The 26,861-nt window shown below is 58.3% G+C and overlaps 1 protein-coding gene across 3 annotated transcripts in view; it reads right to left on the reverse strand.

Moving 5' to 3' along the window:
* The window catches only part of AGAP3 (ArfGAP with GTPase domain, ankyrin repeat and PH domain 3), a 158,191-nt gene that overhangs the window by 63,343 nt on the left and 67,987 nt on the right, over nucleotides 1-26,861 (reverse strand). For 2 of the 3 annotated variants that reach the window (XM_063324143.1, XM_063324144.1), the window contains exons 3-9: nucleotides 25,281-25,368; nucleotides 25,010-25,095; nucleotides 24,531-24,672; nucleotides 22,223-22,357; nucleotides 14,203-14,330; nucleotides 4,525-4,680; nucleotides 480-572 (exon numbers count right to left, since the gene is read on the reverse strand). In XM_063324143.1, coding sequence (XP_063180213.1) covers nucleotides 480-572; nucleotides 4,525-4,680; nucleotides 14,203-14,330; nucleotides 22,223-22,357; nucleotides 24,531-24,672; nucleotides 25,010-25,095; nucleotides 25,281-25,368 — 828 coding nt within the window. Of the gene's footprint in view, nucleotides 1-479; nucleotides 573-948; nucleotides 2,004-4,524; nucleotides 4,681-14,202; nucleotides 14,331-22,222; nucleotides 22,358-24,530; nucleotides 24,673-25,009; nucleotides 25,096-25,280; nucleotides 25,369-26,861 lie in introns of those variants that run through there. The other variant, XM_063324145.1, reaches the window with a different exon arrangement.

Here is a 26,861-nt window from a genome sequence, read left to right on the forward strand (position 1 = left end):
CGTCACCGTATTCCTACGTGGACTGGAAAAGGCAGGGAGCTTTGGGAGCTCCGGCAGCAGGCAGGGTCTCTCTCTTTCGAGCCACCACCCCATTCCTCAGTCAGCCTGGCCTCACCGAGTCCTTCCTGGGGATCTCTCTCCCCACTGAGAGGAGAGCCGGGCTGCAGCGGGGGGATGCAGCGGGGGGCCGGGAGCGGGCGCGGGGCGCGGATGCCCTCTGCTGGAACCGCTCTGCTGCCAGAGAAGCCCCCGCTCCGCACCCAGCGCCTGGCACAGGGTCCGGGCCGGCACTCCTGGCATTGCACTCCCCCGGCACAGGCAGCCGTGCAGCACCCCCAGGGGCCTGCTCGGCCGGGACGAGGGCACCTGGCCCCTCCGCGCTCTCCCGAGCGAAGGCACCCCAGTCCACACCGTAAAGCCTTGCGGCACCTCCCCGGGGAGCCTGCTCTCGCATGGGGGTGAAGGGAGAAGGATCGAACCTGCTTCATGGGAATGGCCCGCCCGCTGCCGATACTGTCCGCTTTACACTCCGGCACCTTCTTCTCCCGCTCCGGGTCTGCGCCCTTTCGAGACTGGAAGAGAAGAGACACAGGTCCGTTAGAGACGGGGCAGAGGAGACGGAAACGCACAGCCCCACCATCCCCAGCGGGCTGCCAGACCAGACCAGACCACGCTCCCCCGGGCCGGGTCTCCCAGCGCATGGAGCAGCCAGCATCTCGCCCGTCCCCTCTAGGGACACTCCAGCCCCAGCCTCCCCACCGCCTGTCCCCTGGCAAGCTGTCCTCTCCCCCCACAACTGCGAGCAGAGCTGACCTGGCAGAACGGGGCTACCTCTGACCCACCTCCCGCGGGGGCACACAGGACATGGCGACAGACAGAAATGGCATGGGATGCGGGTGGAGCATGGATGGAAGCAGGAGAGGCTAAGGCAGTGAAGGAACTCACACCTCTACTAATCCAACAGATTTATTCTGGTAACACACTTGCACCATACAAAGTAGCACAGGTCACCGGGCAGAGATACCAGCCCCTTACAAAAGAGCATGGACAATAAATATCTATCACACGTCTAGAGAGTTGAGAGCAAAACCCGCCAGCCCCCGAGGGCAGCCGCGGTGAGAGCAAACTCCAATAAATACAATATGAAATATACAGTCTGTTGAGCAGAACTCATTCAAAGTGCTTAGGACAGAGGAAAATATCAAGTCATACACGGCATGGAGCACAATCAATACATTCAGAATCACAACAATGGCAGAAGGGCAGCGGCAGCGTCTCTCTGGAGCGTCCTACACACCCCCTCAGTCCGGGAGCGCCCCATGTGCTTTGGATCAGAAAGGGACACGAGCCCCACGCGCCTGGGACACCGATTCACTTGCTTTTGGGCCCAGAACAAAACAAAGAGATTGAAAGAGAAGAAAACTAAAGAGACATAGATGGCTGCTGTGCTGCGAGGAGGAAGAGGAGGAGGAGCAGGAGTCCATGCAGGCTGCAGGAGGTGCAGTAGGGAGGAAGGAGCTGGGTGCTAGCGGCAGGCGCTAACAGCAGCTCCCGCAGGCAGCAGCAAAGCGTCTTTTGGCCCATCCAGCTCCACTCGCTGCTGTCGCCCGGTCCCGGCGGGTCTGCAGGTCTTCCCATCCCATGAGGGTCGTCCGCCTGGCATCCCCGAGCATGGAAAGTGCCTAGACAGCATCCAGCAGGCCCAGAAATGTCCCAGCTTAAAGTGCAGGCGCAGGCCGTCTCAGCGCTTCCTAGACTTTACATTGGGGGGATTTAAAAGGCTCCTGCGTGTCTCCGAGGGGGGGACCCATGCTGGCTGGAGGGCGGGCGAGCCTCTAATCTTAGATCAATCCCAGTGCCCATCCCTTATCCGGCCCTGGAGAGGCAATGAAAAGTGAGAGAATTTGTACAGAGGTGCCGTGTGTAACCACCTGGATCTTCTAATTTGGAAGGAGTTGGAAAGGCCTTTTTGTTGATGAAAAGTTGGAAACAGTGGCACATATCTGCAAATATCGAAAGAATAAAGAGTTTGGCAAGTTATACTCAGAACACGGACACGAGTCTGTCAGCGATGGGTGCCAGGCAGGCAGACAGCCGGGCGCGGGCGCCGGCGGCAGCAGCTCTCGGGGCTCGGGCTCCAGCTAGCGGGGACGGGGCAGAGTCTGTCTCCACCTGGTGGTCTCCGGCACGCGGACCCCCGCCTCTGCGGCGGCGGGGCCCGATCCGGCGTGGGGAGCAGGAGGGGAGCGAGAGCGGGGTGGGGAGGAGGAGGAGGAGGAAGAGGAGAGGAGAAGGAGGACAGGAGGAGGAGGAGGACTGGGCGCGGAGGACCAGGCACAGCTCGGGACTGAGGCTGCAGCCGCTCCCGGAGCCGAGCGGAGCAGGGCCCTGCCCGGACCTCGGAGAGACCCGTGCCCACCTGGGGGACCCCGCGGGGACGGGGGCTGCTGGCTACGCCTACGCTGCCTGCCCGGGAAACGCTAGCGGCAGAAAACCAGCCTTCCCTTCCCCTCCCCGCTCTCCCTGGCCCTGTCCCACTGCGGGAGGAGGTGTCGGGAGCTGCTGCTGCTGCCACGACCAAATGGGGTGAAGACTTCAACGTGAGCCATGTATGTGCACCGGCACAAGAGCAAGCGAGTGAGCGTGAGCCCCAGCACCACGGCGAGTGAGCGCGAGCCTGGACGAGCACAGGTGAGCCCCACAGCGAGAGTGAGCAAGCTTGAGCCCAGAATGAGCGAGCAAGTGAGAGCCCTAGACGGATGATGACGTCCACAGCGAATAAGCGTAAGCCCCACAGCAAGCCGCCCTCCTCCTCCCGCCACGAGCATGTGCCCACACCAGGTGAGCTGAGCATGGGGCTCCAGGAGGAGTGAGAGAGCATGAACATGAGCTGACGGCGAGTCCAGACCCCGTCGGCGCGCGGGCGAGCAGAGGATGGGTGGCAGTGCATGAGCGCCCGCGTGCACTGGTGCACAGCAGCAAGCATGAACAAGAGAAACGGCGGAGAGGGAGGAGAAGCATCCATCAGCACTGAAGTGCAACAGTAAGCATGACCATCGACAACAGGAGACCTACAGGGTGTCTTTGGGGAGGCGTGAGCACACAGAGGCAGGGGGTACTACGGAGACAACCATGCGCCAGGAGCAGTGGATCCGCTGCCGAGGGCGGCGGTGGGGGACAGCCAACCTGCCGGGCAGCGCAGGGAGCAGGGGCGAGCAGGTGCGCTGGGGACGGGATGGGACCACGTGCATAGAGAACTGGGAGATGTGCGAGATGCAAACGGCGGGGAGCGCACGGAGCATTCAGGACGTCAGAGCTGATGCTTCCAGGATGTCAGAAGCTGGGGGAGATGGGTACGCTCCCAGCACGAGGAGTCGGGGGGATCTGGGATGTCAACAATGCAGTGAGAGGGATGGGGCAGGGACGCTGTGGATTTACGTGGTCTGGGTCGAGAGCAATGGCGGCTGCTCACACAGGGTAACACGGTGCAACACATACAAGGACTTTGTGGTGGCCGGTTCCACAGACAGCAGACAGGGGTGTACTGAGCAATGGCGGCTGGAAAGCACATTTAGATGGGGAGGAGGAGAGAGGCCTGAGCCCAGCACATTTACAGGGGCACCAGGGGGAGAGGAGCACGTTTACATGGGGACAGAGGCTACCTACGCTAGACGTGGGGACTGGGAGTGTGTGCACTAACAGCGAGGGGACACTGACGGGCTGCGCCGCCATCGAGGGCAGGCGTGTGGGCAGGGCTGTGCGCACACTGCGTGGACGGCTGTGTGCATGGTGCAAGAGCATGCCGGGAGGCAGGCTGCAGTCCAGCCCGCACAGAAAACAGCTGAGACGTGCCCTGCACCACCTGGGGCCCACGGCTTTGTCAGCTCCCTAACACCCCCCTCCTTTCAGGCCCCACAGCAGGGCCAGCCGCGCTGCTCAAGTCACGCAGATGCGGGGTTTGGGTGCTGGAGCGAGCTGGGGCCGGTGCCACGTGCCGGGTTTGGCACGGCACAGTTGGCATGGCACAGCTGGCACCAAAGAGGAGGCGCAGGCGCCGGGGGCTTCGTGCCACGCTCAGGGAACAGGGCCCCAGGAGAAGAACAGCAGAGGTCACTGGTGCTGTGCAGGCACAACGTGCAGCTCTCCCCAGTGAAGACCAGGGAGAGCTCACGCACGCACACGCGCACACACACACATGAGCGTACCCCATGCACACTCCTGGGTGTGCAAGGAATAGCTTGCTCCCAGGCTCTCCCCCACGCACACACACCCCCCCAGAAGCAGCTCCCAGCACCACGGTCCCCACACCCACAGAAGGCTCCCTCCCTCCCCGCTGCACACACACTCCTGCGGGAGACCCCACGCACCCACTCTGCGTCCCCCGCTCCCGTCCCTTGCTGGCAGTGCAGCAAGGCTCCCTAGAGTCTGTGGGGCGAGACTGCTGCAGAGCTGCTCCCTTCCCCTTGCCTCGCCCGACCCTCAGAAAACCCACCCCAACGCTCCTCCGAGCCCGGCGTCGCTTACCGTGAAAATGTTGGAGCGCCGCTTCGACTGCTTGCGGATGGGGGTGGGTGTGTTGGAGGCAGCAATGGTCTCAATCCGCAGCTCCCGCTGGCTGATGCTGGGTGTGGAGGGAACAGAGGAGGAGTAGTCACTGAAGGCTCCTCCACCGTTGGTGGCCTAGGGCAGAACAAGACAGGACAGTCAGACAGAGACAGGCAGCCGCCCGGGAAACGACTGTGGAACCGCCTTCCACCTGCGCAGCCATGTGCAGCGGGGGCGAGGCAGCGCAGGTGGGACTGGGACAGGAGAGACATCCTACGCCATGCACCGCTCCTGCCCAACGGGGCATCTCGGGAAAGCCACTTCCCTTCTTTCTGCTCTGTTTTTTGCCACTGGTAAAATGTTAAAGTTCTGAAATCAACAGTGAGGAGCAGTGAATGCACAGAGAGACCTGACCGCTGTCACCCCGGGAAGCCCCTCCAGCCTGGAGCAGGCATGGAGGCAGCAATGAGCCGTGTGGCCCTGAGCTGCAGCAGTTGGTCCTTCTCAGAGGGGCACGGCTGGGGACACTTCAGCGTGCTCCCTCCCCAAAACACAGGACCGGAGCAGCTATCCCTCGGACAGTCTGCTGGCGAGAACCCTCCTCTCTGCAGAGGCCGTCGGACGTGAAGCTGTGAGGCCCAGAGCCTGCCCGGCTCAGAGTCCCACTTTGTCCCTTCCCTGTCTCATGATGTGTCCCTGTGATGCCAGCCCTCGCCTTTCCGGTGTCCCGAAGCACGGGGTGCCACAAGCCAAGCTCACCCTCTACGTAAAACCCATCTCTGCCACTGGTTTTGAGGTTTATCCAAGCAGAGCCCAAAGGTGGCACCCATCTCTTGTGCCTGTGGACCACCGTGGCCTCAGCTGCAGTGACCCACGTCTGGCAACATGTGGGACAACACGTTGTGTCTTCACTAACAACTCACTGGACTCCAGGGAGAGGGGAAGACCTAATCGTGCAGTCTGCGCAACCATCTCAGCCATGCACTGCTCCCACACAAGTAGCTGCTCACTCCCATTCCGCTCACGCAAGCTCTGCGGGCAACGACCTGGAAATGAGCTTACAAGAGGTCACAAGGAGCAACACCTGCACAAAAGCATTTGAGATCGGAAGCCCAGGGCATCTTACTACGACAAGGCACGTGGCAGCCTGAGCTCTCTTTGGCAGTTCTGCTGATCTTTGAACAGCACTTCAGTAATACGCTGAAGAAGCTGCCCCTAGAAGGGCAGGAGAGCTCCGGCACTCCTTGCGGGAGCAGTCCGACTCCTCCAGTTCCCATGCCCACCAAGCAGCAGCATCGATGGCGCTGCGACGCCCTCCACTCCCACCCCCTGCCTAGAGCAGAAGGTGCAAGCATGTGCGGGACGAGGATCTGCCAGAGGTGCCCATCAGAAAACACCCGCGTGCAGACGCTGTGCCCAGCGGGATCTGAGCCTTGTTCTGAGACAAGCACTGAAGAAACGTTAGCAGTGTGAAAGAGGCCGTGCGGGCAGAGCAGCAGCCGCAGCCCACAGCCCACTCTCCTAGAAAGGATGCAACTCCACTCAAGCTATGGACCGTCTCGTCTTCGATGAGAGAAATGGGAGAAGGTGCTCAAAAGAGAACTTCTCTTAAGAGGGGAAAGAGCCGTCCAAGAATCAGCCCACTCTTCCCCTCTGAGGCAGAGAAGGGACCCCAGCTAGGTGTGCTACAGGGAAATCCCGCTCCAGAAGGACTCTGAGACGCACCTTCTTCACAGCCGCTTTCGGGGAGGTGACAGCTGCTTCTGGGAAGCCACAGTGCCCCCACTTGCCAGGGCTACCCCAGCTCCAGAGCAGCTCCACGGCACAGTATCTGCTGCCTGAAGTGAGAGCCGAACACTCCTCCACAGCAGGGAGGTGAAGCCCGTGGGGAGAGACCCCGCTCTGGCAAAACATCCTTGAAGGCCACCACCTCCAGGTGGGTCTGGAGGACCCTAACGCCAGGCTGGAGACAGGGCAGCACCAAGCGACAGATTCTCTGCAGCCTGTCCAGCTCTCCGACTGCTCAGCGGGGAAAGGGAGCCCGGCACCGAAAGGGACTGATGGGGCTGAGCTCCTCCCTGGCCACACGCGTGGCTCAACGCAAGGAGCCAGCGGCCACGCGGTTGCTCTGTGGCGTTCAGGGAAGCCTTGCTGTGAGCAGGGGCCTCCCTGCCAGCACGGGGCTCGGACTGTCCCATGCCTGTCCCGAGACAAGAGTTTCTGGCACCCTGAAATGCAGAATGAGAAGGAACCTGGTCTGCTGGTACCTCTCTGCACGTACAAAAGGCCAGGCACTCCATCCGAAGAAGGGAACGTCGCCAGGGAGCTTCTCTGGAGGCTGTCCAGCTAACGAACCCTGCCCAGAACAAGGGAGTTCTGCTGTCATGTCCCAGGGGAGGGGACACCACCAGGGACGTGCAGAAGCAAAATAATGTGTCACCCTGACAGTGGCTTCTGCTCCATTAACAGAGACAGCGCCTGCAAACCGTGGATTCAGCGCTGCGTGAAGTGTTCTGCAGATGCTGTGAGGAAGGCGCAGATGCAGAAAGCAAGGGCCACCAAGTCAAAGAGAACTTGCTGAGACAGCTCAAGTTTAGGATCAGGCATAACGATGCCTGTACCATCAGTGCTTAATTGGTACATAATGTGTGAACCATGTCAAAAACAGAAAAAGATTCGAAGTGTGAGGGAAGAGACGGCTGATGCTGCAACACAGAGAACCTGCTACCCAGGAGGGTGCGCCGGGCAAGGCTGCCAGAGTCCAGAAACCACGCTGAGGGAGTCTCCCGGCCAGGCTCTGGGCACCTCAGCAACCTCGTCAGCACGTTTATGACGTAACGACCGAGGGAAGGATTCCGTTCGGAAGAGGCTGCAGAGTTTGAGCTCCTGCCGTAGCAGCTAGGACAAACCCTATGGATGTTAGGTGTTGGATGAGAAAGCTACTAGGAGGAAATCTTGCTAAACTGTAGTTTATATTTTCACATGTTCCCTGTAACCTCGTTTCTAATTTTTGCCGGGCCAGAATAATTTTCCTCAGCCGTAAGTTTGCCTAGTGTTGGAGACCAGTCAAGGCTTTCTTGAGCGACACAGGACACAAGCATTTGAGCCTGTTGGTGTCCCACAGACACCCAAACCTCAGGAACGGTACTGGGGATGTCTCACACCAAGCTAGAAAGGCCACTGTGAGGGCTGGTCCCATGCCGTGAAGTTGGGGGCAGAGGAGAAATGCCCCCCGAGGCAGAGAACAGCGCAGCCTCCGGCTACGCAGGCAACCCCGAGCCACCGCACCGCTCAGCTGAAGCAGACTGCTCCGAGACCCAGCAGGGATCAGGGGCCCAGGACAAATCGCAGGGATGTGGGAGAACCCTGACAGGTCTGGGCAAATACCTCATTTTTCCTCCTGGCAGCTCCTTTGCTGAACAACCTGAACAACCACCTGTGGTCGCTACTGAAATCTAAGAACACAGCAGCAGCTGAAACTTAGTTAAAAATCCTTCCCATTAGCGTGTAATAGGTGGATATTGTGAACTTCAAAGAATATCGATAGTGCCATAGGGTGCCTGGGCAGGGAAGAGCTCAGCTGAAGTTAAGATGTAGTAACTCTTGGCATAAAAAGGCATGAGGCAGAACAAGGAGTGAAATTTGGGAAGGGCTCTGAACAGAGGAGTGCGAACAAACAGCAGCCACCGACCCAGAGCCTGCAGAGGAGCAGGGAAGAAGCCAGAGGAGAGCACAGACCATGAAAGGGACGGCATGGCAAGCTGAGCGGGCTTCGGGATGCGGGCTTCCAAGAGGAAACGAAACCGAAATTTTAACCTGAAAGAGGGGAGATCTACACTAGATATAATTTATGCTGAGGGCGGTGAGCCCCTGGCCCGGGTTGCCCAGAGAAGCTGTGGCTGCCCCATCCCTGGAGGGGTTCAAGGCCAGGTTGGACGGGGCTTGGAGCAACCTGGGCTGGTGGGAGGTGTCGCTGCCCAGGGCAGGGGGTGCCACTGGGGGGGGTCTAAGGTCCCTTCCAACTCTAACTGTTCTGTGATTCTGTGATTCTATGAAATGCAAACGCCTGTTGCTGCAGCTGCCAAGACACGGGCACTGACTGAGCTCTGCTGAAACGTGCTGCGACAGGCAGGGAAGCGCTTGCTGCCGAGCACAGCTGAGCCGCAGTTTGTGCTTCATTTCACTTGCAAACTTTGAGTTCCAGTCCTTTCATCTGCTCTCTTAGTGAAGTCCTGGTAAACGCACTTCCCAGTGTCACCGAAGAGCCAGTGCAGGACCACAGACCAAGGGATCAGAGTGAAGCCGCGACACTGGGCAGCCCTGCGCCAGGAGGGCAGAAGAGCATGGCCAGGCACGACCGGGCACCCAGGCAGCGCCACGGGGCCCAGCAGTGGCTCCCACAGCCCAGGAATGATGCAGTTCACTCCACCAGCCCGCAAGGCTCGGCGTGGGGTGCCCGTGTTACCTCCTGCCAGCTGCTGGGAACGAGTTCCCTGGCAGAAAGACAAACTTCCATCCCACGGCAAACACGCAGCGGTGACTCATCCCACAGCCCGGGGGACTCCTAAAGGCACCACTGAGCCCCGAGGAAAGAGGGAGAAAGGGGTAGCAATGGTAAGGAAATCAGGTGGAATAACTCTGCGAGTACTGCAAGCATCCACTGGCCCCAGCACCTCCCTCCCACGCCCCCAGGCAAGGGACAGGCAGCTGCCAGGAGGGAGCAGGGTGGAAGCGGAGGCCAAGCCGAAGAACAGGGCTCCCAACCCATCTAACCTGCTCACCCAGTGACGGGTGCGGGCGGGACACAGGAGAGGGGAGCCTGAACCAGCAGGCAAGCGAGAGCTTTCCTGGGGGGCTGCAGGGCCCCGGGGGGTCCAAAGTGTCTACTCAAGTGGGTGCAGATCCACATCCCAGAAGCTGCTGGGAATGCCCAAGGGACAGACCTGGCGTCCCCAAGGGAGCGTGCAGGACTCCCAGGGCTGGCCCTGGCTCCTGCCACACCAGAGGACCAGGGAGATGCTGAACACGGTACTCAGACCTGGGGAGCACGTCTGGCGCACTCCTGCGTGCTGGTGGAAAACCCTGACCACGGCTGTCCTGTTACTGCAGCTCCCTTCCTCTCTGCCTCGATGGAAGCAGTGTCCTCTGAGGCACCAGGCACCGCTGCAGAATAAAAGCAAAAAAACCCCAAACTGCCAAAGACAGAAATGAAACCAGCGTCTTTGGCTGGTTCAAGAACTGTTTCATAAAGAGGATCACCCACTGTGCCAGGCCACCAGAACACCTCACACAGCACCGCTGTGGCAGAGCCCTGCCAACGTGGGAACCTGGCACGATGACGAAGGTTTGGAAACCAGCCACCACCTCACACCCGGAGAAGAAAGTCCTACAGACAGATGGGTGACAAAATCACCAGCGTCCTCTAGGGTCTCTCCTCTACCAGTCATGGCAATGGACTGGCCGGACTGTCAGGAGACCAAACAAGCAATGGCCATTTCCCAGAAAGTTAGTTTGGCTCAACTAGCACCATCAAACGACTTCGGAAGAGACATCCCCAGAACTAGGACAAGAGGCACGGCTGGCTCCCAGCTCCTGCCGTAAGCAACCCTTTGCAGGGACCACTTGTTCCCTTTTCCAGAAGACAAATGCTGCCTCCACTGACGGCTCCAACAGACAGAGCTGCCCCTGCCCGTGCGGGCCAGGAGACCAGGCACCGAGCAGAACGTCCTTCTGATCTCAGACAGCACCACCACCTCCCTGGGCACAAAGCTACAAAGGGAAGCAGACCTCAACCGCAGCTCCTGGCCAAAGGGAAGAAGGGGAAGACGATCCAGGGGGAAGGGAGCGCTGTCGCTAAAAGCCCTCAGAACGGCAGCAGGCTAAGGGGAACAAAATGCTGCCGGCGATGCCATAACTGCCTGGCCCTGAGAGGACAGTGCAGGGCACAGGCTCCCAGGGGCTCCTCCTGGCCAAGCACTCAAGATGCAAGTGCCAGTTCCATGTTCCCACAAGCGGAAATGAGGAGAAAAAGAGATCTTTCTGTCCCTGTGTGTGTGTGTATTGCTTGTGTACACCAGTACCCAGCTGTGGTACCAGGCAAACAAAAGCTCCTAACTGTACTCTTTGTCTGGCTTCTTTCCATCTCCCCTCCATGTTAAATCCTGTGTTCCCAAACCCTTCCTTGAGATCCTTTGCCCTGTGCCAGTTCCTGCTCTCTTACTTGTGAAGGCAGGTAAGAAACCTTGGCGGGAGCCCCGTACCCTCAGGTAGGAAAAGACAGAACTTGGCACTACTCTGCAAAGACCTTGTCTTGTCCGTCCTTCCTGACAGCGTACAGTCTCTCCGTCTCCCCCAGAGCTGCCCCACTGCCATCTCAGTGCCAGGAGCAGAGGACACCTCCCAGGAGCCGCCATCACTGAGCCCCACTCCGGCGCTTCTGCAGTCCAGACTGGAGAGCATCGCCCAGCAGGACTCGGGAGCCGTCTGCACCCAGCGCTCTCCTGCGCCAGGGACAGCTGCTCCAGCTCATGCCGGAGACCATGCCCTTTGGAGTGTCACCGTCACGGTGCGCTCCTGAGCAGCGATTCTGGCTCTTCTGCACCCCTGTCACTGTGCTCGCTGTCGGACGTGTGTCCTCCCGCATGGGCAGCAAGCCCACATGCACCAGAGCGCGTGGGCCGCCCGACCCAGCTCCGTGTTAGGAACACCAGGGATCGGTGAGTCTGTGTTTCCCAAAGGCAGCTGGATTTTCCCTGAGGACAGCAGGAAGCAGCTCCAGAACCTCATTCCTGAGCCCAAGCGAGAGCGGGGAAATACTTCACAGCGTTTTACGATCACTCACCAGTTCCATTACTTCATGCTCTGTTTTTAGGAGAAGTGCTTTTTGTAATGGAAGAGACACGTGCAAACACCACGGCAAAGATTACTGCAGCAGGTGACCAGGAACTGCAAGGGTTTGTGGTTGAGCCACAGAAGACCCAGGGAACAGAAATTAACTTTGATCCTCTGTGTGGTGCCCGGGTTTCCCGGGCGCAGGAGGGACACAGCGTGAGACAGGCACAGAGCACGTACGGGGAGGGGAGGACAGAGGGAGGAAGCTCCAGAAGGACAGGGTCTACCATTACTGCTGACACTGCTACGATCCGGGCAATCAATAAATATCTCTCGCTTGGAAAGGCCTCGGAGTTAGCTGCAGTTTCTGCAATTTCCTGTCAGCTGCACGCTGCGTTATTTCCCTTGAACAGCTCTGGCTTCCCACCAGAACTACCTAGGTCCCCCCGGCAAAGCCCCAGGAGCACAGCGAGGTGCTGAGGGCAAAGGTCCTGACTCAGAGCCAAGGAGCAGCGTTCACCTCTACACAGACGCTGTCTGCAAACCGGGCTGAAAGGTGCTCTGCGGGAAGGAAAGGAAAGCAGGGAGGTTTCTGAGCAAAAAACTCCAACAAAGCCCATGACACGCAGTTAGAAACCTCTTCCGATGCCCAAACTTTGCTTCCCCGTGGCCAGTCTTAAATCCACCCCTTGTTCTAGCACTTTCTTTTCTTAAAGATTTCTCTCCTTTCACAGCTGTGTATTTCAGAGGTCAGGGTTGGTCATTTCAGCCTTCGCTTTCCGAAGCTAAACAAGCCAAGTGCCTCATTTCCTCTTGCGTTAGGGGTCTCTTCCCTCCCACTCGCTTTTTGCTGTTCCCACACGTTTCCACGCGTACTTACAGGAGCGACCGGAATCAGAGGGAGGAGCACCCCTCACACAGGGAACATGTTTTTGTCTTCACTACAAACACATCACCTGGCACAGTAAGTGCCATTAGTACATATTTGTTAGGACCCTTTTCTCATACTTTGGCCGTTGAAGAAAATATGAAACAAGTGTTCAGCTCCTCCCGGAGGAACGCTGCCCTTGGCCATCTTCCACCCCACTCCCACTTTCGCTACAGACCACCTCCCCTTCCCAGTCAGCCTTTGGCTGTTTACAATCTGTCTGCTAATAAAATCCTCAAATTGCCAGATACACTCAAAGGTGCATTTTCCCTGGACTTTGCTCTCCACCTCGGATGCCTCCTATCAAACTTCCCAGAAAGCAGACGCATCCAGAGTCACTGCAGGGCAGGCTACGGCTGTGTATGCCCCTCAAGCAGCTCTGCTCTCTCTGCTTGCACCCCGAGCCCGCTGGCCACAAAGGAGCTGCGACCAGCAAGCCGCACACCTTCACCGGGAGGCTCCGGCCGTCAGCCGGGCTCAGCCTTTTCGGCTGCACACACAGACTTCACCGGGAACTGCTGGTTCCCGGGGAACCTGGTGCAGCTGGCACAGATCTGCAAAAATCCATACGCAGCAACTCCTAGCCCAGCTTCTGAAGCCTGTACGGTCAGGTATAAACTTCACGTGGGTATTTAAAAATTGTGTAAGAGTCCAAGCAGTGGCTGCAGACAGCACTCGGGTTGGTACAGGAACAATCTGCCCTGTGGTGGTGTACTCAAGTCCTCACAGGGCCAAGAGGCTCAGATACACCCCAAGGTCGAAAGCCAATCCTCTTACGAAAAGCTGTGTCAGTCTGGTGGCATTTGTTTTGCTAAACTTGCTTTTTTCTGCAGTTTTACATGCTCCTCTCAGCCCTTAGCTACAATTTTCCTCAGAAACCATTTCAAGCTCTGCTCGCTGCTGAGGCAGCCACGGGCTCTCAGCTGCTCCAGCCACACCGTCTCCCCTCTTCCATAAACCCAGCTGCTGCACTTGCTGCTCCTCGGTCTGACAGCGCCGCACCACACAGACACATTTCCTGAGGTCCTTGCTACAGATCCCAGGTACGCCAGGTACTTCAGAGCTGGAATCTGTTGGCTCAACCGGCCCTGAGAAGCAGCCGAGCCCAGTATCTCACCTGCCCCATCAGAGCCAGCTCAGCAGGCGTGAGGCTGCCGGGAACTGCAGCAAAGCCCTAATGCAATCGGGCAGCTGCCCAAGGCATCTCCTCCACCAGCCACTCACCGTGGCAGCCTGCTCTGGTTTCTGACCTGCCTCTCCTGCGTCAGTTCTGCTTCTCCGGAGTCACAGAACAAACATCTCCGGCTTCACCATCCTCCCGGCACGGAGACCTTGGCAGCCCCCATCAGGCTGATGCTGTGCCAGAAGAGCAGCAGCAGAGGGGAGGAGAACTTCCTCCTCCTCTGTGCTGCCCCTTCAAAATCACCACTGAATTCGCCCCTCCAGAAATACAGCCCCTAGAAGCCCACCTGTATATGGATGGAAGACCATCAGCTTCCCACTTCCAGGGGGAGCAGGACCATGGGCAGCTGTGTCCAGCCTGGCTTCCCTGCCTGGCCAAGGCAGCCAGGGCGAGACCCCTTTCACAGACCTCCTGCTCTGCCCCGGAGCTCCCCTGAGGATTGCTCACGGCTCTGCGTGTCTGTAGAAGCACACCACGGTCTTTGGAGACCGTGAGCCAGACCCAATGCTTTAGATATGAAGCTTGACCTCAGGGCAAGCATCAAGCTGTTCTGGCCTACGGACAGAAGCTCTGGGGTCACTCTGCTCTTTCCAAAAGCTACTGCGGGGCTGTCGTGTGAGTCTCAAGCTAGGTTCTACGCGCTGTGCAGTGAGTGACCTGAGGGGGTGTGCAGAAGCACGTGGGGTCCCTGGCTTTCCCTGTTCATGTTTCCCACCTGGTTGATGTGAACAGAAGGAATGGAGGCCGCAGACACAGACGAATGGCTGGGTGAATTGGGCAGGGACTTGCAGGGACCGATGGAAAGCTGCTGTTTCTTCCGTAGAGCCACAACCTTCTGAGCCACTGCAAGAAGGGAGAAAGGGACAGGGTCAGAGTCCAGAAAGCAACTTTCTCCACCCGCGGGCTTCTGGAGGGTTTTGGTGAGACCCAAACCCTTCATCTGACTGATGCCGACACCTGGGGCTCAAACCGCACCACCCTGCATCAACAGGGAGGATTTCTGCAGAACTCCCAACCGCACAACCCCCATGGCCCACCACCCCCATGCAGCCCTGCTGCAGGGGACAATGTTTGCCCATGGCTGTTCCAGCAGGCAACAGGGCTGGCTTCCCATGTTGGTCATGCTGAGTCCCCAAAAGCCACCCACTCCCCTGGGTTTCACACAGAGCAGTGACTTGGTGTGGACACCAGGGAGCCAGCCAGAGCCCTGGGCTGCTGCAGAAGAATTCCTGGGCAGCCAGAGTCACTTCTCGGTCACCCCCTTGCAGCAGCTACAGGAGCCAGTTACCAAACTGAATAGCCCAGGCAATGCCACCTCCACCGGCCTTGGCCCTTGTGACCCTCGTGGTCTCCATATGGTCAAAGAACTATGTAAGGAACAACTCTCACAGTTCCTGCAACCTCACAGCCTGATGCCAAGAGTGCAAAATTGCATTTCAACCTTCCCAATCTCTTACCTTTGCCAGAAATAAACACTTGACCAAAAAGCATGACAGCAAACAAGCTGGGCTGTTGGGGAACTCAGGAGAACACCCCGCCGTTCCCCATTTTCTTTTGCACAGCGGCCAGGTACCCCCACCATCACAGAAGGAGGGACCTTTCAGAGGAACACGACTGAACATCCCACGTCCAACCCAGCGTGCCTCACACCGTGCGCCCTTGCAATAAAGGAGCTGCCACATTCTCCTTCCAGGAAGACAGGAGATACCACACCACACGTGGTGTGACTGAACCCATTTGGAAAAGTCAGATGCTGACAGCAAGTGCAAAATCCTGTCACCTCCCAGCTGCAGCGCTGTGTCCTGCACAGAGACAGACGAAGGCCTGTGGGGTCACCGCGGCTACCTGCTTGTCCGATAAAGCTGGGAGCCTGTATGACTCCCAAGGGTGGTATTAGTCCCATAAATAGCAGGAACCCCTCCTACACCCACCAAACAGACCATATTAACCCGCTGGTTTTCCTGCTCTCCTCCTCTCCATTCTCTCCTCCGGCCAGCTCCATCAGCTGCTCGCTGCATTCACATCTCTCCTTCAAACACTGGCCGGGCACGTTGCGAGCTCGGGCACCCCAGCTCTGCGACACCCCTGAGCCCCCGGGGTGCCTGCCCGGCAAAGGCAATGCGAGGGGCTGGAAATGCTACGGGGACAGGACATGTCCTCTGCTGACCCTCCCAGGACCCCGCAGGCTCTGGCACGCAACAGCTTTAACCTAGGCAGGTCAAAACACAGCCCGGCTCACACACCGCGTGGTGTTCGGCTGCCACGGAGAAGACGTGGAAACTGGGCAGGTCTGGCACAGGGGAAATCCAACCACCTGCGTCAGAGGAGCGGCTAGGGAAGGACGAACTCAGAACTTACCCAGCACAGAGTAACATGGGTGAGACCTACTCTACCACGCAAGCCTGCGGGGCTCATTCTTTGTGCTGCTAGAGCGATAATGAAACTGCCCGGCTGGACCCCCGACCAGAGAGCTGCCCCGGCCCCGCGGAAGCACCGACCTCGGGAGAGCGGAGCCCGTGTACGGCAGCCCACAGCCTCCCGCAGCGGGACCGGCCACAGCCCCAGGGACTCGGAGGACGAGCTCACCAGCGCAAAGCCAAACTCCCATGACAGGACACATGGAACTCGGGAAGTGTTTTCAGGGCACCACGACAGGCAGAAAGACATTTCACACGATGACAACATCTGAGCATCCACAGCAGAAGTCAGAGGGTTCCAGAAACCTTACAGAGAGTGGAGTCCAAACTAGATTGGACACGGCAAGAGAAGGGAAGACCTGCATGGCCACAGAGAAAGCCTTTTCACCTTCCAGGGCAGAAGACTTCATGCCATTCAGGACAGCTTCTCTGGAGACGTTCCAAACCCTCCTGACGTGCTCCTGTGCCACCTGCTCTGGGTGACCCTGCTCTGGCAGGAGGTGGGACTAGATGATCTCCAGAGGGCCCTTCCAACCCTACCATTCTGTCATTCTGTGATTCGCAGAGCTTCACTGGAGAAGGCAGATTCAAGGCAGGAAGTTTCTCAATGTCCAGGATACAAACGAGTCCAAATTCAAAGGAAGAGACAAGGTGAGAGTGGTCTCTTGAAACACAGAGGCTGAGAAGGCCACCAGCAGGAAAAAGAGAAAAGGCCAGAAAAGATTCAGAAAAACTCCTCAGCAATTGCTGTCCTGGGCAAACAGCCCAGCAGAGGCTCCACCTTGTCACTCACCCATCAGTGGTAACAAAGGAATTAATCATGAGGCCAGCAAGACCACACCAGTGGTGATAAAATCTCAAAAACCCTTAACTGAGGCATCTTGAGGTGGCGTTCATGTTTCTGCTTGCCAGGCAGGGGTTCTTCCACCTCCTGAACATCAGCCAGACTTTTTCAAGGATAACTCCTGTCATCCCTTAAGCCAGCCTCTGGGATCATTTGCTTATCGTGATTCCTTTGGTTGCTACACGCAGCTCTGTGATGCACAACCAACAAGCCCTGCCTCGGCCACGGAACCTCTGCCCAAATACGTTGCTCACCATTTGTTTGCCCAATGCCACATGTGGTGCTCCAGTGTGTATTAGCACTTGAGCATCACACGGTATTTAAAGCGTACCGCAGCACCCTGTCCCAGACGGTCTGGAGAAATCCCTCTACAGACACCACCAGGAACAGCCAGCTCTGGTAGGAGTATCTGGACAGAGAGGAGGCAAACGTGAAGGTCCCTGGTGATGCACTAAACACCCTACAGAAAACACCTCGGGGTGGGGTGGCACCTTACGGAGTTGCAGGGCCTCGCACACCCCACTGTGCACAAACTCTCAGCCTCTCCATTGAAGTTCTCCTGCCAAACCATTCCTCAGGAGCATCCCTCGCTGTCCTGGAAGACATGGCGACGCTGCTGATCACCCTGACGGCCAGGAACAAAGCAACTCACACCTGAGCAGAAGGAGGGACGCCCGCTGCCCCACTCAGGATGCAGAAACTCAAACAGCCCCTAAGCAAGAGAGCCAGAACCACCCTTGGGCATTCAAGCTGCAGTCCACGTCCGCAGCCCTACAGCCGAGGGGGACCAATGCAGAGCAGCAATGCCACCAGCGCAGCAGCAGCAGGTTCTGGCGGGCCACAAGAGAAGGCTGCCTGGCACCGCCGGGTGTCCTCTCCGATGCTCAGGGCCAGCGGGAGGAGAGGAGCGCTCACCCTGGACTGGCTGCAGAGGAGAAGCCAGAGAAGTCACCCACAGCACAGGCCAGCTCAGCTGCTGTCCCTCCTGTGCCCTTCCAGGGTCGCCCTTCAGGAACGACGCCGAGACAATCTGCCAAGGGGCTCTCGACAATTTGCTCCCAAACCTTTGCTTGGTATAGAAATAATAGTCTTAAAAGGAAGCCCAAGAGCTGATGCACCCTCACACCGATGGCTTCATGCTACTGTCCTGGCATCCTCTAAACTCTAGACTTCTGCACACAGGAGCTCTGTGAAGGCAATTTTGAGAAGGAAGCTCTTGAACCGTACCTCTCCAGGGCCAAGAAGACAGAAGGCACGCTCAGGACCAGCCTCTACCTCACCGGGAGCTCTCTGTGAGCGAGGGGACCACAGCGACCCACCCCCCAGGGGGGGCTCACCCCTGGGGAAGCTCTGGAACCGCAGCTGGCGTCTGCTGGGCCCTGGGCACTGCAGCACACAGCCCAGCCTGCGCCACTCTTCCTCCTCGCCACATGTGAAGCCACAGGCAGACTGTCCCATCTTTTCCGAGAAGCAGTAACTGTGACAACATCTGGTGCTGGAAGGAACTTGGGAAGGATGAGAGAAGTGCAGTTCCCACGCAGAGAACAGCGTTTCCAGGGGGACTTTTGCCAGGCTGCGGATGAGAAACCAGCACGGAGAAAGCTACCCCTTTTCTGCCTGTCACACATGCTTTTCCACAGTGACCTTCAGAAGCCCGACTGCCCGGACAAAGCCTCCGCCACTCCAAGAGGTTCAACACAATTACAGTTACACACTGTACATGGTCTAGATCCCCGCAGAACACAACCGCAAACTTCGCTTCAGACCAAATAGGCAGGAACCGCTCTGGGGATGGAGGACGGGTCTCCGCTGCACCTTCCTGAGCAGGGGGAGACACCCAATTCCTGGAGAACCTCTGAACTGCTGGTGAATGTGGAGATCCAAGGTTCTCCTTCCTGGAGCTTCCCCCATGCTGAGCAGCACCATGTGCAGACTGTGGGGCGTTCCCAGAGACAGCAGCTTGGGAAGGAAGAGTGCTAGCCTCAGCCTTCAGCTGAACACTGAGAGGCAGGATGGTCGCTCCCTCAAGCCGACGCGCTAGACCAGCACAACATTAACTTGTCCAAAAAGGTCAGTGATTGCTTGTTGTTAGACCAGACAGTGGCACGGAAGGGCGCTGGGAAGAGCGATGCAGCATACGCTCTGCACAGCACGGACCAGCAAGCAAACCCTTGCAGTGAAAGCTTAGAGAAGTCTTCCTGTTTCTGCGGTGGAAAACCAACACCTTCCCCTGCCTGCATGGAGCAGGTCTACCACGACCTGGGCCGAATAACTTGTGTTGAAGAAACCATGTAAAGATGAGGTCTGGCTGGCAGGTGGATCACCACGCAGGGCAGGCTCCTCACACCGTCCGTGACTGCCAGCACCCCACCAGACCCCAAAACAGAGGCATCAGGACCTGCCAGTGCTCACTGGGAAAAGCTGCTCCCCTCCGAAAACACCTCATCCCGTCAAGTCACCTTCATCTGAAACGGGATCCTGGAAGTCCCTGAACAGTTCTCGGGTGTCTGGGGCTGACCTGTTGGGCTGAGCTCTCCCCAGCCCCTCGCCAGCGGCTCCTGCCCCATTCTCTCCCTCCCCATAGTTGTGCCTGGCAGCATCCGTGTGGTCCTGGTGTGGTCCCGCAGGTGAGCAGGCAGGTGAGAGCACCGAGTACCCGGGATTCGCTCCAGATCTCCTAGGAGATGGCAGGTCCCTCTGCTGCATCTGCAACTCCCAGTTATCACACTGCTGTCTCCAGAGCTCCGAGCAGCACGCTCAGCAAGGGCACTGACACCGGCACAACCGCTCCGTGCCTGCTGCAGGGAATACGGCAGCGTGGGCAGCTCCTGCGCACACAGACTCCAAGGCCAGAAGGACCTCTCCGTTTCCCAGGCTGACCTTTGTATGCTGCCAGCCATTAAACTCCCCCCAGCCCAGACTGCACCAGTCACCTGGGTACGCGGCGAGTCTCCTCCACAAAGGGACTCAGTCTGGAGTTGGAGAAGGTACAAGAGATGCAGAATACAGCACCTCCCTACGCATTTTTTCCAACAGTTAATGAAAAGAGGGCTATTAATAAAAAAAATAAGGCTTCTTTAAAATTTGACTGGCTTTGGCTTCTAGCATTAACTGTCTGCTACTCTGCAGAGTCTTAGTATCTGTGTTCTCCCCGTGTAGATAGGGACGTGGATACTCTTATTTTGTAATCAAGCCACCTCTCGGCCTTCTTTTTAATTTATTCAATGGATAGTCTCTTTTAATGTCTCACTATCAGGTATTTTTTCCAGCCTTTGATTAATTTTTTTAGCTTTTTTTTTAATCTTCTCAGTTTCTCTGTGTCCTGTTGAAGTTTGACAACACTCCAGCAATGTTCCTCCTGCTGCCCTGTACGAAGGCACGAATCCGTCTGGACTTCCACTCGATGCTCCCCTGCTTACTCGCCCAGGGACAGCACGGCCCCCCCGGCGGGGCAGCCCACGCTCCTTGTTCCATAGAGCATCAGCATTTACCCAGACTGAAACCGGGTCTGTATGAACAGCCTCCGATTCCCACGTTCCTTGGGATCTTCCGGATCTCCTCAGCCTCACTGCTCTTCACATGGACAAACCCGCTCCCTTGCCTCCTTCCTGACCACACCTTTATTCCGTGAATAAACCCAGACACAAGACGACGCCCAGCACTTTGCAGGCCCTCACTCGTGAGCCTTCAAGCAGCGGCTCAAGGTCTGCCACCAGGCTCGCTAAGGAGCGCTGGTACTAGAGGCTGAGTCCTGGTCTCACAAGAGAGCTTTCATCTCACACGTCGCACTGCTTAAAGTTGTGCTGTCTGTGCTGCCAGGGTCAACAAAGAGAAAAAAAAACCCCAGAGCACAGTTCTCGAGATACCAAAGGAAGAGAAGCAGCCTGGCAAACAGCAGCACCTAATCCTGCAGTGCCTTCCCCAGCGCCCTCCCAAACCCACCGGCTGCTGCGCCTCACTGTGCCATCCTTCAGAGAGGGGACACAATAGAACCAGTTTGAAGGAATAAGCTGACGTACAGTGCCAAAGCTTTCCAGCAGCCGGGATCAGCAGCGCACACAGCCCACCCGCCGTCGCTCTCTCCATTTGCTCTGCAAACCGCTGAGTTGGTTCAGCACATCCTCCCCTTCCAGCTCTGCTGCAATATTCACTATTCTCAACTATTCCCAGCCACTCCTTCCCTGCTGGTGAGGAGGAGGAGGGAGAGGACACTTAGAACCAACCTGCCCGACAGGGTCGCCCCGGTCTCCCCAGGAACACCAAAGCAACGCAGGGGCTGCTGGATGCCCAGGGGATCCCTGCCAGGGGCCAGGAGGGCGGTTTGAAAGGTCGCTCTCGGGGCTGACTCCACAGACCGTCTCAGAGATGGGCCAGCAGCAGGAGAGGGCAACATCTCTATGAGCCTCTGCATAAGAAAAGCAGCATGGTGACCGTGATCCTCGGCCTCCAACGGGAGATTACTGGAAGGTCACAGACTTATGCAGGGGAAGGAGGATCACCAGCTCGCGCTCAGAGGATGAAGGAGACACCTGCAGCCGCTGACAGGCTCAGTCCTGTGCCTTGCCCTCAGCCTGTCTCACGTGCTGCAATGAACCAAGCTGGATTTTTGCCTTCAGGCAGTCCTGCTGCACTATTATTTCCAAACTTTCTTCCACGCACCTGTTCCACTTGCAAACACTAACAGCACAGCTCTCCTCCGTTCTGAAAGCCGCTCCGCTCTGCACAGACCCTTCCTCATGCACTGAACCACATCCCCAGCCACGCTCCAGAGCAAGGGGACTGGGGAACATGCAGTCCCGTTACAGGGCAGGGTCCCAGTTTATTTAAGCAGACTGCAAACCAAGGACGTGCTGTAGGTTCCCCCTTCCACCTACAGCGTCCCCGTCACGCAAACTCCTCTCCAAGTCTCAGCAGGAATGCTCTCCCACACGCTGTTCCTGCAAGGAACAGCTGCCCCATCTGGCCGTTCAGTTGCTGTTCCCCTGTCTGTAACACCCAAAGGTTCTGCTGTGCTTCCTCCTCTCCTCCACGAAAAGCCATCAAAACCCTCTCTGCAGCCTCGCGAGTCCTCTGCAGGCTCACCCAGACCGCTGTGCTGCACAGGCCCACCTCGGGGACACAACCGTCCCCTGCGGCCCCTCTGGAACAAGGGGCTACCCAGCGGGCAGCTCCTGCAAGGCAGGCAGGAGAGGGGAGCTGCCTGGCCCTGCTCCGTGGTCCCTCGGACACATCCACGTGCACTTCACCTGTGTGCCACACACTCAGGAATCACCCCACAGACAGCATGTCCTACTCCTTGGACCCGCTCTGCGTGTGTAAAACAGCAGCACTGCACAGGAACGCGTGCCTAACTGCCTTGGCCTCCCAGCAGCTTGCCGCGCTAACCGAGCCGGCAGTCCAGGCAGTGTAAGCCCCCTCTCTGGGACAGCACTGCTGCCTGTCCCGCACGGACACCCTCCACCGCCTGCAGTTACCATCCTGGAAGACTCTCTCCACGTTCAGTCCGTAGGTGGCACAGGTCTCGTAGTACGTGCAGCGCTTCAAATCATTGGAAAGCTTCCGCGCCCGAGAATCGTCAATGACCCGGGGGTTCGTGGCGCTGATGGCATCTGGAAACCAAAGGGAGAGGAAGGAGGTTAAAAAGCAAGCGCCCGTGTCCCATCTATCCCCAGGTCCCAGGGCACACTCCCGACCTCCCGACCTCCCTTCACACACTGAGATACCCACCTTCAGAGTACACCCTGTCCTATAAATGTTTTAGATTACAGTCCCACGTTTGTAGAAAAATGGATTTGTTAAATGAACCTTATTCAATCTCCTAACCATCCAGCTGCCGACGTTTCTGAAGACAGAGGGCAGAAGCCAGCGGGAGGTGTGGCTGGCAAGGCAAGGCAGCCTGGATGTTAGGAATGGGACACACCACCACAATTCACACAAGCACATCGTGACCAGTGCAGCTGTTGAAGACAACAGGAGACTCGGTGGCAGCAGACAGAGTGCAGGGGGCAGAGGTGTGAACAGCCTGACCCTAGGTCCAACTACAGACTCATCCACATGAGGATGTGCCATGTTTCCATGCGTTAGAAATGACTAACATTGCCATCTGTCAACGTGTCACTGGCCATGGCTGCTGGAACGAGCGAGGGCACTCATCTGCAAGTCCACCTCAGTTGCAGAGTTAAATGGATTTGCCAGTCTCGATTGTTTTGGGTCCCACGGCCATACCCTACAGATTAAAGAATCAAAGGGGAGAAATCATCCTCAGTTAATTGGGAAAGACAGAGCTGCCAGGATGCACTCACAGCTGAGGCCTTGGTGGACAACACTAAAAAATAGCCCTAATCTGTAACCCAGATGGCTGCCAAGGGCTCCCATGTTTTGGAAAAACTACCTTCCCAAGAGGATTCTGATTCCTTGAAGGCAAGCCAGGGACAAGCAGCGGCTGTAAATGAACCTTCTCAGGAGGAGTCGAAGGAGTCCTGGGACTCGCACTGTGCGGAAGTCACCCTCAAACTCCCCAGTGGGTTGTTTAGCGTGACTGTACCACGGCTGTGACCTCCCCTGGCTCTAAGTCTGGGACAACAGTCACCGGCCCCTCTGCCGTATCGCTCTTCCCGACTCCTGAGCCTCCACAGCACACGCCTGCAACCCCAGCCCTGTCCTGAACCAAGATCGCTCAGTCCTGACAATAATTCCGCAATCTTTAACTTTCCAAAGTTTAACAACTTTGTTCTAACGCTGAATCTGGGGTCCAGAGCGGACACCCCTGCGACGCCCGCTGTCACTGCCTGTCTTTCCATTCTCAGAGTTTGCTCTTCGCCAGAAACGGGTCGCGCTGCTCAGGAACTGGGGCCTGCCAAGACCTTCCCTCGCATCCTCCGTCCCCTGCTGCCCCCCTCTGCTGTCACCCTCACGTCCAGACAACTTCTGCAGCCCCAGGCTCCCTCCTGCCTGTGCCTTACTCTCTACAGGCTGGAAGGACGCTCGTTTGGGAAGAGCGGAGCAGCAATGCCCTTGTTGCTGCCCCTCCCTGCCTCCTGGGCACCCGCAGCAAGGCTTGTGGAGGCCAGGCTGCCTCTGACGCATGTGCCGGGCAGGAATCCCGCTCAAGGGCTGCCCTCCCTCCCGGCAGCCCCTCTCCATCGGCAGCTCCTTGCCCATGCACACCTGGGGAGCCCAGCTGGGGCTCCAGGCACTGCGTCTCCTGTCCCTGCAGGCAGCCTCGGCTGCGGTTTCGTGACAGCTCCCTTATGGGAGTCCCCGCTGGCACCAGGCCCCAGCCCTGTGGGGGAGAGGGGACAAGGACAGTTCTGGGCTGCTGCTGCTCTTCCCCCCATCCCTCGGGGGAGACAGAGCTCCACGGCTCAGGCCTCTTCTTGGGGTGCTGAAAGCAAAGCTGCCATTCCCCCAAAACCTTGGGGCAACGCACCAGCAGAGACCCCCACAGCCAGGCCCCGAGTCCTGCCCGCTCCCGCTGCCGTGGGCAGGGCCGAGGAAGGCAGGCCAGGCCAGCAGGGCGGGCACGGGCAAGAGGGAAGCGGCTGCATGAAGCAAGGCAGCTCTCCGCAGGAAAGCTGAGGTGGTCTGAGAAGGAATTGCTCGGCTCCTCCAGGGCCACAGACTCGGGGCCTCAGCGTCACCCAGTCCCGTGTGCGGCCGAGCTCCCCCGACGCACTCGCAGGGCCAGCACCCTGCGCCCTCTTGCCAGCGTGGACGTGTCCCCAGTGCTCCTCACCAAGGCAGAGGGGATGCAGGGAGGAATCCCGGCCGCCCCGCTCTCACCCTGCGTGCCCACCAGCACCATCGGCACCTCCGCTGTGTTCCGGTAGCTGCAGAGCCGCAGGTAGTAGTTGTAGACTGTCTGGAAGCTGATCTCGTCCTCCAGGCTGAAGACAAACACCACAGCATCGACCCAGGCAGCAAACTGCGGGAGAGACACCAGCCGTTAGGGCCCAGACAGGCATCCCGCAGCCCCCTGCCCGGACCCGCCATCAAGGGCAGCCACAAGGCCGGCTCGCGGGGGCTGCGGCCGGGCTCAGCCCAGCGCACGCCCCAGGCCCTGCGGCACAAGTCCCCGGCACCGCGGGGAGGCCCGGGGTCAACAGTGACCACAGGGGTAGCCCCTCCTCAGGCCTCGCAGTCCTCATGTCCCCCCACAACCCAGCTCCCAAGAGGCAGCCGGGCAGGTCCCTCCCCAGGAGCCCACCGATCCCTCCGCAGGATGGGGTGGGCAGGGACCGCGGCGGGTACGGGTCTCCTACCTGGAGTTCAGGGGGGCCCCCTTCATCTCGGATCAGCAACAAGTAACTCTGACCGTCCACGACGATCTCCTTCTTAAATCGGCCACCTTGGGAAGAGAGAGAAGCAGCAGGTCAAGTGAGGGGGCAGAAGGAGGGGAGAGCCCTGAGGAAGGCCAGGGGAGGCTGCAGAGCCCTGCGGCCGCGGCAGGCAAGGTGCAGAGATGGGGGTCACCTTTAGAACTGGGGAGAAGAGCGAGGACCCAGGCAACCCCCCAGGCACCCAGGACCTTACCCTCGGGAGACTCCTCCTGCACGTAGGTGCCAGTCAGGTAGCGGTGCACAAGGGCCGACTTGCCGCTGGACAGGTTCCCCACGATGCCCTGAAACAGAGGGGTGCATCACCCGCCGCCCGCATGGCCGGCACGCCTCCCTCTACACGAGCCCAGCCCTGAGAGGCGAGACCACCAGTAACCGGGCACGTGCTGATGATGGGCAGAGACGGTTGTGAAAGGGCACAGGGGACGTCACAGCCCAGCTGGTACTCGGCGAGAAGCCTGGGGGCATTAATTGGTCTCAGCTGGGCAGAGAGCGGCGGGTACTGGGGCACAGCCACACCGACGGAGGGTGGTGAGGACCCTCGTCCTCCCCCAAACTGGGACAGCCCCGTAGGTGCCTCGTTAGCTCTTCCCACAGCCCTCCCGCTCCTCAGGGGGACACTTGCCCTTCCCAAGCCACAGTCAACTCAGAAGGAAAAAAAAAATCTCTCCTCCCAGCCCACACATCCTGAATCTTGGGGCGCCGTTGCTCCTGACAGCACCCGCCAGAAGGAGAATGAGAGACTGGCCGTGTGGTGGGTGCAGCTGCAGTGTCCCACACCAGCAGCAGGCACGGCGCTGGCTGCGGCAGCGATGCTGCTGTGGCAGAGCACCCGCTTCCCGGTGCCGCCGGCTGCGCTGCCCACGCAGAAGGACACCTAGCACCAACTTTTAACCGAGTTAAAAAATAGAAATACCTAGCATCGCTCTTTAACCAAGTTGAAAAATAAAATACATCTAGCACCAATTTTTAACGGAGTTGAAAAAATAAAGATACTGAGCACTCATCTTTAACTGGGTTGAAACACACTAGGCTGGGGGGTCTGTCACTCTGCATCAGCCCACAAATTCGCTACAAAATGAACGTAGCTGTCCCAGGAGGGGTCAGCCAGACAACCCAGTTCTTCAGCATTTTCCCAAGGATTTAAAAACTTCCAGTGCCTAAGCATTTGCAAATGTGCTTGCCTGCTGGTGGGAGGGCAGTCCTGGGGTAAAGGGGCACCTCCTGCCATCCTTCCAAAAAGTCTAATTCCAACTGGTCAGCTCGTATCCCACAGCTATTCCCCCCAACATCCACAGGGACATCGCAGCTCACGGGGCAGGCTCTCATGTCACTGAGCATCCCGCCTGGTGCTCCTCTGGCCTCCGCTGCAGCGCTGCTCTGGTGGAGCTGGGGCAGAAACGCCGAGCAGCGCAGTGACGCCCTTCGCCTGCGCTCTTCTCCCTCCTCCCGATGCCCCAGGCCTGTGGAGAGATGCTCTCGAGAGGCCAGGAGCCAGAAGAGCTGTTCCCAACTCACTTCTTACACAGCCCTGTGCTCCTCAAAACCCTGCTTGGTGAAGAAGGCAGGCAAGCTCCCACCAGCCGTTTGCCGTGCAGAGCCTGGGACGCCATCCCGGGGCCACACCTCACCGTACCTGGGCAAAGGGAGCTCCCACTCCTTCCCACACAGCTTCCCAAAAAGCACCTTCAGCTTTGGATGGCCTGACCTTACCATGGATCTTCTCGTACATAACTGACTCCTGCTCGAGGGCACCCTAGAGCTCCTCCTGTGTCTA

This window comes from Chroicocephalus ridibundus, chromosome 2, assembly GCF_963924245.1.
Source record: "Chroicocephalus ridibundus chromosome 2, bChrRid1.1, whole genome shotgun sequence".
Taxonomy (NCBI): Eukaryota; Metazoa; Chordata; class Aves; order Charadriiformes; family Laridae; genus Chroicocephalus; species Chroicocephalus ridibundus.